The sequence below is a fragment of the Geospiza fortis genome, unplaced genomic scaffold (genome assembly GCF_000277835.1).
Source record: "Geospiza fortis unplaced genomic scaffold, GeoFor_1.0 scaffold54, whole genome shotgun sequence".
NCBI classification, from domain to species: Eukaryota; Metazoa; Chordata; class Aves; order Passeriformes; family Thraupidae; genus Geospiza; species Geospiza fortis.
This window is the reverse complement of record NW_005054301.1, coordinates 16,645,492-16,656,172: the sequence shown is the minus strand read 5'-3', so window position 1 is coordinate 16,656,172 and position 10,681 is coordinate 16,645,492. Positions and strand designations below refer to the sequence as shown.

Here is a 10,681-nt window from a genome sequence, read left to right as displayed (position 1 = left end):
CTTTTAGGAGGGGATGACCGCCGAGTCTTGCTTTGGCATATGGAAGAAGCCATCCACTCAAGAGTCAAACCAGTTCAGCTAAAAGGGGAGCATCACTCTAACATCTTCTGCCTAGCTTTTAACAGTGGCAATACGAAAGTGTTCTCTGGAGGTAAGGAAGGAAGAGCACCCCGATTTCACATGAATATGTATTGTGAATGCCTTGGAGTAGATGCCATGAGGGAGTGAGTGAGATCCTGCCCCACATGAGATCTGGAAGGTGTTCTTAATCAGCAATTGTAATTTTTTTGGGAACAGGGAATCCTTTAGCTAGCACATTTTCAATTTTGTCATGCCTTTTTTCAAACCCTGGTGTAAGCTCATCCTGTCTCGAACCATCATCAGAATCCTGGGTTCAGTCTGCCTCTACTTGTGCTAAAGACTGTGGAAAACATTGTTACTCCCTCTTAACTGTACTAAGAGCAGACCTTGCATTCTCTCTGGCACTCAAGCCTGATGCTTGAAAATCTTTTCTGCTACTATCTGATTTCAATGCACCCTTAGATGGCTCATGAAGGACTATTGCCATCTATTGGCAGCTGATGTTTTCTTAGACCCCGTTTCAGTTCTTACTAGTAAGCCTCTGCCTTTTAGAGCTGTTGGCACATTGGGCTCTGATAACCCTTGATGCTCTCATTTCTTTTTGATATAAATCAACTTTTTAATAGAAAGTACAATTCGGTCTGAAAACTAAGGTAAGGGAAGCGGACATATATTTGTTCTGGGGAAATAGTTTCTGTAATTTAGGTCCATTTCACCACTTGATTTTTAAAGTGTTGTGATAGGCAGGAAAATTGAATTGAGAAGAAAAAGGCACAAAAGTGTCAATGCAGTCGAGTGCCATTTTCTGCTGTACTTCATTTCCATGATCTAACATGGTCACAGAATAGGTGAGAATTTGTATCTTTTGTCAGTATGTTCATTAACATACAGCTAGACTTACTTTAGGGTACTATGAGACTCCTGGGTCAAAGCCCTTCACTCCCTTTTTGACCCAATATTTGTGAACTGTAAATCAATGCTAGAGATTGATTCTGAGTGCATGTGAATGGTGGAAGCTTCTCATCATTCAATGTTGTGTTAAAATTATAATATCCCTTAGAAAAAAAAGGCATGACAAAGCTTAACCTGGTGTCAAATTTAAAGGATGAAATGATTCCAGTTATACTTCTTAGGTGAAATAAATCCCTAGACTGTCAAATAGCGATCCTATCTTCTTATTCTGGGGTCTGCTGTTTGTTTTATGAGAAAAATAGCAGTACATGCTGTCTTCAAATGAATATATCTGCACAAGTGATTCCAGGGAATTTTGGGCCAGAGTCTCTTACTTTAGTTTGAATTCAGACAAATGGAACCATACATGAATATTCAAGGAATGAAGTGTGCCAAATCTTGCTTGACCAGCTGGAGTGGTATTTTCTCTTGTCTAACTCAGCCCTCTGTCCATTGGGCTTTGCTGTCAGAGGCTGCTGTTTTCACAGGAAAGGCAGAAGAGTGTCTTGATTGTACCTTGTTACTGAAGTTAACACCGGCAGTTAAAGATTTATATAATTGATTATGGTGGATTTTTGCTAAGATGCCAGGTTAGATGAGCTGTGGCAGCTGATGCACAGAGAAACTGGCCATTCTCATATCTTTTTCCTCCTTCAGTTTGCATAAAAACACTGTGCCTCTGGCAGAAATTATTTCCATTGGAGGAGTCAGGAACTCTTTCAGTTCCTCCATCAAGATTCAGTGAGCTCATCTGCAAGGGCTATGAGTCTGACTCTTGGATCCCTTGTAAAGAGTCACTTTGCTGCATGGCCTAGATGTACCATCTGTTTTATCTCTGCTGGTAAAATGGGGCTAGCTATATTTATTCTCTCAATGATGTTCTGGGAGATTCTTAAAAAGTCTAAAAGAATTGTGGGTTCTAAGATCTACTGGTTGTCACACAGTCACCCACACCTGAGTTTGGAGTTGTATTTAAATTATAGAAGTTGGAAGACTTAAAAAATAATACTTAAAAACTCCCCCAAACTAAAAATTAGCATATGTAAACTAGAACAAGTGACATGGAACTCAATTTATTTGGTAAATAAATGACTGCCAATGATTAATGACTTAGGATCTGATGACTTTTCTCTAAAGCAAGTCTTGATAATAGAGGAGAAGGGATTTTCCACTTCAGTACAAATTGGATTGTATCCAAGGAATTTCAGAGCTCTTTGCTTTGAAGGAGTAAGCACCCCATGTAGCCATTACAAAAATGGAAGGCAGGAACTGAGTGGACAATGTTTTGCATGTAATCTCTGGAGGAAAAAACTGTCCCAAAAAAGTTCTCATCTCTGGAGAACATTTTTGCCCTTCTCTGTCCACACACACTGAGAGTACAGCAGCATTTGAAATGCAAGATCCCTTCCTAGTAAGCTGCATGGACTTTTTTTTGATTTGCACTTGATGTTAGGTATGTGAAAAGCTGAAATTAACCTACAGGAAATTTGGTTTTTTAGTGCTTATATGGTAGATATGGGGTTTCAGCCACCATAATTGCTACTCTCTATGCGCTCTGTGGTATTTCACTCTTACAAGTTTAACTGAAGGGAATGGCAGATTCTTCCTGTCTTCCTGATTGTTATAACTGCAGTTATCAAAACAAGAGAGATTATAAATGACACAGTTGTGTACACAATTGCGACCCAGTTAGTCTCAATGAAGAATGAACTCTCCAGTGTTAAAGTAAAAACAGTGTAAGTGGGAATCGCCCTCTGAGTTGAGCAGCAGTGGTGTTTTCTGCAGGGATGAATCCTTACCAGAAGCATCCAGTTTGTTGTTAGACTTTTGTCACCACTTTCTCCTCCCACACACAGAACAGTGGATATTCCACTCTCATTCTTTCTTTCCCATTTTGGAGCTTGTGATGGAAGGGAAATTTGATCCCATGATGACTGGATGCCTAAAACCAAACAACTGGAATGATTCTTTTGTTCATACTGGATGGAGACTGAAGAGCCAGGAGCATCTGCTGGAGGAAGTTTTGTCATTGGAGAAACTGGGCTGTGTTTTCCACTGGTGAAATATGTAGGCACTAGAGTAGTTTTACTAGGGATAAACAGTGTATAATAACACATAATAGGCAGTTCCAAATACAATTAATGACCAAAGGACACTTCACTTAAATGACTTGCTTATTGTACCATGGAAAAGATGAGCTACTGGAGTAATCCAAGACTGGCATGATTTTACTAGGAGCTGGGAAATGGTTGTAGAAAATCTCATAGCTCACTAGTCAAAGAGAAACTTTCTCATATTTCTCTGTTGAGACAGAATACAACTGAAATATGTATGGGACAAATGAAAACTGAGTCAATTGTACATTTAAGAATGTTCATAACATGAAATCTTGCTCCTTCTGAACCTCTGTCTTTAGTGTGCGTTAGGAAAGCTTCAGAACTCTACATCACATCTACAAAGATATACACAGCATAAAAATATGGCTTTGCTTTCAGGTTATGGGTTTTTTTTTCCTGAATTAAATATAAAAGTGTATTTGTCCTTAAATAGTTCTAAAGAGGAGGTGCCAAATTTAAGTAAGGAAATATTCAGTGCATAGACTAAAAAAAAAAAATCTGTTGTTATAGCTTGAAAAATTCTGCATGAGCTATTGGAATTACCTGGTGGCTGTGACCGTCTTAGCCTGTGCACATGTGGTTAGTTTCCATTGTATTCAATTGGTGTGATCAAAGCGACATGATTGTCTGGTTACTTGGTTTGCTTTTTGTTGCTTGGTTTTGCTTTTTTGTTTTGTTACAGAAAAAATTACATTGGCTTCCACATTCATGCCTTCTCAATGGTTGCAAAACCCCGAGGGCTGACAGTGTTATCTGGCAATATTTGATCGGGGAGCCACATGTATTTCGTTTGTGGCATCTCTTTTCACCTTTCACAATCTTTTTATGGAGCATCCTTTAAGCAGGAAGAAAGATGTTTTTTCATCAGAGTTTAAAGTGTTCTGCTACTTTATGTAATAGTCTTTATTGCAAATCTCTCAAAACTTAAGCTCAAACTGGATAAAGAATGATAAGTAGCATATTTAAATTTGTTGAGCAGTAGCAGATGAAACAGGTTGGTGCATTTGGTTGTGACTGGCAATATCACATGGAACCTTTCATATAACTGAGCAGGAAGTAACCAAATAGCAACTGAGCTGGTCTTCTCTGTTTCAAAATTGGTTTTGAAATTGTAAATGTTTTTTTAAAAAGTGGTTTGGGGTTTTTTCACAATAATGCTTTTTAACCACTAGAACATGGTGTTAATTGCTAATATTTCTCTTTTCAGGCAATGATGAACAAGTTATACTCCATGATGTTGAAAGGTAAATACACTGTGTTTCCAATGCTTCAAGAACTCCTTTAATATCAACTCACTGGAGGCATTTTCTGTTTTAAATTAAAGGTTTAGGAGAATTGTGTTTTAATACTGAAATTTGTTTTTTATTTATCTAAATTCGTAACTGGAATGGAGTATTTCCTATCACCCCATTTTCTTTTTAAGCACTTGGGTTCTGTATTATCTTGACCTCAGGAAAGAGAATGCTTATTAAATATATATGCTCTCCTGCAGACGGCACAGTAGGCTCTGAGTAGATTATTCTGGCACATAAACAACTGTTGGCACCTACAGACTTCTTGTTTTTCAACAGACTCACCTGACCTGTGTTTAAGATGGCTAGTGCTTGGCCTACCTAACTTCCTTTTTAAACTTTGGATGCAGCTGCCTGATTCTCCACACTAACATGAAGAATATTGCTTTTGGCACTTACTTTCTACCAAAACTGTAAACCAGTTGGGAACTGGGCTTTGTTGTGCTACATCAAGATTAGGCTGTTATTCAAAGTATAATTAATACAGTAGTGTAATACATTGAATTGGACTTCTCTAGACATCGTACCTACTGAGCTTCCAGCTTTTGAAGTAAAAAAACTTTAGAATTTTGGTCTGTACTAGTAACTTCTACAGATTTAAGTGTTGACCATTGATTTAACATGAACTGAAAAAAAAATAAAGAAAAAGAAGGAAGAGATACATGAAAGAATGGAGCTATAAAACCTTACATTTCTTTGAGTTTGCTGAATAACATAATATGGACTTATTTCTTGTTGTGTTTGTCCAAAGCCCTTTGCATTGAATTGTTCAGTGTTTATTTTCCTTCCATCATGCCTTATGTCTGCTTCTTGCATAAATCTTACATGCAAGTTGGGCAAAAGTAACTTTGTCTTCTGTTCTGATGGTTTCTCAGGAATATCATTGTTTAGTGTTTGGGGGTTTTTATGTTTGGGTTTTTTTTTGTTTTGGTTTGGTTTGGTTTTTTGTGTTGTTTTTGGGTTTGTTTGGTTTGGTATTTTTGGGGGGGTGTGGTTTTGGGAGAGATTTTTTGTTTGGTGTTCTGTTTTTCTTGTTTTAATTAAATGTGGAAATGTCAGTTTTAGGAACTGGTGTTTATTGTGTTCTGACTTTTTAAGATTCTGCAAGATCTTTGTCATTTTTACTTTTCTATATAACACATTTTTCCTGATGTGTCTTGTTTAGATGTTTTGACAAGTCTTTTTGATATGCGCATATTTTTAATGTGCTATTTTTATCATTTTTTTTAATATGCTAAGTCCAGTTGTAATCCATACAGAATTCCTTCTTTAAAGGCTATTTTGTATGATCTTTTAAAAGAAACCTTAGCAGACCAAATTCTGATCGGTTTCTATGTAAAGTTAATCTCTTTTTCATGATAACACTTGATCTGTCAACTGCTTTTTTGTAACTTTAAATGGCTTTTTCTGTTACTGCTTTCTTCCCCTTTTTTATTAATGATCCCTGAGATAGAGTTAGTAGATCTGCCACTAGGAACATCATTTGCCATGTGAGCAAAATGCTGATTTTATGTGGGATCTCTTTGGTGCTGTTTCCATGAGATATAGGGTTTGTATATATAATGTTTTTTCCCTAAAGAAATAAAGGGGCTTTTTAAAAGAAATAAAGCAGTCCCAGAATCTTCTGATTTAGTATTTCAGTTTTTGACCTCTCCATACCACTATTCCAGCTTTTTAGATGATCTGAAACATTGGAAAAAGAATGGACAATGTGCTTTTTCTTTTTTTATAGCTGTGAAACAGCTGAAATCTAGATATACTTTTGGGGGAATTATTTTTATTTTGTTGTTTTTTTGCTGTTCTTTCTACATGGAAAAATATAGGGTCTGGTCTATTCTGAAAAACAAAGAAAACTTACTGAAAAAGCCGTCTGGAATGTTGCTCTTATGTGAGCTTCGATTGAACTTTTGGACAAAACAAAAACCTGCATTAAAGAATGAACTTCTGTCTTGTTTTCCTTTTTACATTAAGTAGTAAAAATTTCTCCAGAGGTCCCAAAGCTTCTTTCCCTTTCCTATCACATCCTCCCAAACTTAAATCTAATGTATCATGTGTTCCATAGCATCTTGCAGTATAGGAAGTTTTTAATGCTTGGGTTTTATTTTGAGATTTTTTTTTCCTCATAGCATAAAGTCACTATAGATGGTATTTTGTTTGGTTTTTACTCTAATTAAACACAAGGCTCTTCTTATGAAATTACAGAAACTTTGTGACAAAGTATTACTAGGTAGATAAAGCAGTAAATACTTTGCTTCACAAAACAATAGCAAAAGAAGAAAGAATGACAATGTTGTGTCTCTTCCAGCACTGAGACCTTGGATGTGTTTGCCCATGAGGATGCAGTGTATGGCCTTTCAGTGAGCCCAGTAAATGACAACATCTTTGCTAGCTCATCAGATGACGGCCGGGTCCTGATCTGGGACATCCGAGAGTCCTCCCATGGAGGTAAGATCTCTAGAAGGAAAATAGAATTGATTTAGGAAGAATTCAGGTAAGGCAAGGAAGAGAAAAGTTATGTTTATCTGGGACAGTCGATACAGTGAGTCTTGGAGAAGGGTGAAAGTGAGGCACAATTCTTTTGGCCAGTGACTGGCAAGCCCTAGTCTTACAGTTCTGTTACTGTCTTAAATGAGTACTTATAATTTTTATTAAAAATGGTGTTGAGCTGCTCCCTTCAGAAACATGTTCATACTCCAGTGTAAAAGAGCTACAATAGTGAATGAGCGTAAGGAACAATAGAAAAGCAGTCCCTCTACTTTTCATTAAAATGACTTAGTGCCTCATTAGTTTAGCTCCTGTAATCTCTCTTTGACAAGCTGAAAGGCAACTTTTGATATCTTAGAAGAAAACTGTAGTGTCAATTTATTTATAATAAAGGTAGGAAGGAAAGCATCAGTAATTAGTGACTGATTAGTGAATGATTTGACTAAGGAAATATACACAAATTTAAAGTTTGTGTTTATTTTTAGTTTAAAGTTTTAGTTTATTTTAAAACCCAGCCCCTTTGGCAATCTGATGTTTCTCTCTACACTCAGCTGATGTAGGCCTTTGCTTCTTAGTGGGGGCTGCCATTTTAATAACATAGTCTTTTATGACCCAGCAGGATTCTGATTTGATGATGCAAACATAGAAGGACGGTTTTGGTGTTAAATCTCATTTGGAGCTGCAGGCAGGCCAGCAGCAATTTCTAAAGCCTGTGGGCAGACTGGCAGAACAAAAGTTGGCTTCTTTTCTTGTTTTTACTTTTGACTTATGACAATTAATAACATCATGGAGCTTCATCTGTGGTCAGAGATCTTTATTTTCATCACTGCTAAAGAAACACTAAGAAGGATGATGCCTGATGAAAAAACTTGTAATAGAGCATGGAAGGAGGGTACAGAACAAGTAAATGTTAATTCTATCTCATTTGCTTGATAGGCAGTGGTTTCATAAGGTATTGGGAATTTGAGAGGGTTGCCTGTTTAACCATGTTTCATATGTGGTAATGAGGGAAATGAGGAAAGAAACATAGTTCTGGAGGTGCTTGTGGGGCTAAGGGTGCTGCACTGGTGGCTCAGACAGGGACAAGAACTGTCTCCCTAGCACGTGAGCGACGCAGGAATTGCACCAAAGCAAACAGTGAATGAGAAAGTCTGGCCAAATCCCTGGCTCAAAATAGAGATTGATTCTGGTTTCTTAGTTGATTTAAAGAGTGGCAGCATGCCACAAAAGATATAAACAAGGAAGAGAATTAGACTGTGCTTAAAGCTGTAAAGCTCACAGAAGCTGAGAGAAGGTAACAGAGTCAAGGCTTTTCCCCACCCTTCATGGAGACCATATTTTGATGGAATAAATAAGGCAGTGTAGCAGCCCAAACAGTCTTATGAGAGGGAGAGTCTGAATGAGCATGTTTTCTACTCTGTGTGTGAACAGCAAGAGCTAATTGTTAACATTTTTTTATGCAAGAGGAGCACCCTTCTTGTCTGTTAGTACAGCACTTAAGAGGTGGTAGACTTCTTTTCCGCAGGGTTAGCAGCTTGCTTTAAGCTGAGTTTCATACAAATTTATTTCACTTCTTGTAATATTATTCTCCCTTAGAAACAATTGCTGCTACATTTATGGTTTGGGTAATCAGCAGGGGCTATGGAAACTCTCAGGCATATATTACTAGGAAGCTTTCAGAAGCTCCACCATGTATAGTCATTATCAGATGAGCATTTGGTCATGAACATTAAAAAGATTTAAGTATTTGATCTTTGAATAGCTAGTTTTAAACTCTGATAACCTTCCATAAAGAAAATGGTGTCTTGAAATTCAGTGTGTATCCTTTTCCATATTTAGACAGAATTAATGTACACGTGGGTGGATTTTAAAACTTCAGGTTTTATATTGCTTTGGATGTGTCAGCTTGAGAATTGGTTTGAACATGTCTCCATATCTTCAGATCTTGTTATGCTGTTTCCATATTCAGCTGCCAAGCTCCTTGCATTGAACAGTTGAATGCATTGTTTGTTCTTATGTCTGAAATTTCAACTTTTTCAACAGAGCCCTTCTGCTTGGCACACTACCCATCAGCCTTTCACAGTGTGATGTTTAATCCAGTAGAACCCAGATTACTGGCTACTGCCAACTCTAAGGAAGGTGTGGGACTCTGGGATATTCGTAAGCCTCAGAGGTATGATCTGGCTGACCCTGTTTTATGCTGAGTTATTTCTTTCCCTTGGGAGGTGATGGCATGCTGTTTTTTTTTTTTTTTAATTTAAGTCAGTATATATGTTAGTAAGAAAAGATGCAGAACAAAGTTAATAGTGTTGTTAATAAATTATTTTGCATAATTAATATTCTTCCTCATACTTATGATCTAATTTGATTTAAAATGGGGCTAGATCTTCAGTTTTAAGGTAAGTCAAGGCTCCAAAACCTACCTGGCCTCACCACTGCAGATTAGCTTGGATTGCTCTGTCAAGTTCTCATCACTATGTTTAGAACTGTCTTGGTACTACTGGAAGAAGCTGTGGTGGGCACTGCCTGGTTTACAGTTTATTTTTCCTGCCCAGCTCAGTTTTTATTGGCTGACTAGAGAGTGTGGTCAAGACAGCTTTTTACTCAGTGCTTATGAGTTTAACATGGCTTCCTGAGTGATACAGACATCTGTATAATCATTTGGCTGTCTAATGTGCTTCCAGATTTGCACAGAGTTAAAAACAAATTAAGAGAATCAGGTTGCAGTTTGAAATATGGTTAGACTGGGTTCTAAAGTGGATGTATACAATGTCTGGTACCAGACTTTGGCATGCATGAGAGATTAAGCTTTTTTTTGTCTTTCAGATTGTGAATGTTCATTTTTCCATCATAAAAATCTGTGGTGGGTTAAGTCTGGCTGCATGCCAGCTGTAACATAAATGAATGCAGGTGTTAAGTCTGCTTTCAGCTACCATTTTTCTGGGACAACCATTAGCTCTCTTCCTTTGCTTGATCAGAGATGTGTCCAAAACACAGTGAGAAGGGTGTATGCTTGGCTTGGGATAAGAAAATGGCTCTAAATCACTCTGCTGCCACTGCAGATTTTTTCCCCAGGAAACTCTCAGAAAAGAGGACTCTTCAGAATGATATGTGTCCTGCTAGTGGCCTGCCAAAGTCAGAGTCTCTCATATTTAAATAAATTATGCTGGATTTTTAGTCTATTTAAAGTAACAGAGCATTTGACAAAACTTCAACTTGTCTCTGTAGATCTAATTTGCTAATCTAGAAAGCTGGAACTTGCTTTTCTATGTATTTGTGGCCAATTCACTTTGTCATATGAGGAAAAATAAATTAATTTTAGATCAGTAAAGATACAATCCTCACTCTGGTGAGGAAGTGGAAGCCAGAATTTACACATCTATCTGTGTATTTCAGTTTGTTACAGTCTTTTCTGGGGAAAATACACTTAATTATCAGGGGGTAAAATAGTTCTTGTTAAAGATAAGGTAATCCACATAATGCTGTAAGTACTTGTGGTAGACTGTATAAAACTGAAGTTGGTATGTGTGGGAGTTTGTGAATATTTTCCATATTCTTATTAATAATAAAGGATGCTGTAGTTGCAGGTAAGATCTGCCAAAAGTACTTTGGTTTGTGAGTTTTATAGGCAGAATGGGTTAAAGAGCCCTGAAATTCTCCACAATCTAGGGATAAACAGGAAGCTGCCTGTGTAAGCATGCCACTAGCACAGCAAAGGAAGGCTACTGCATCAGATGCTCTCCTCACTGTCAAAAA

The 10,681-nt window shown here is 37.3% G+C and overlaps 1 protein-coding gene across 1 annotated transcript in view; it reads left to right on the top strand.

Annotated features, from left to right (window-relative positions):
* Window positions 1–10,681, top strand: part of DCAF5 (DDB1 and CUL4 associated factor 5) — a 57,309-nt gene continuing 46,628 nt past the window's right edge. The window contains exons 1-4 of the mRNA XM_031065668.1: window positions 1–151; window positions 4,357–4,393; window positions 6,747–6,886; window positions 8,969–9,098. Coding sequence (XP_030921528.1) covers window positions 40–151; window positions 4,357–4,393; window positions 6,747–6,886; window positions 8,969–9,098 — 419 coding nt within the window. The 5' untranslated portion in view covers window positions 1–39. The remainder of the gene's footprint in view (window positions 152–4,356; window positions 4,394–6,746; window positions 6,887–8,968; window positions 9,099–10,681) is intronic.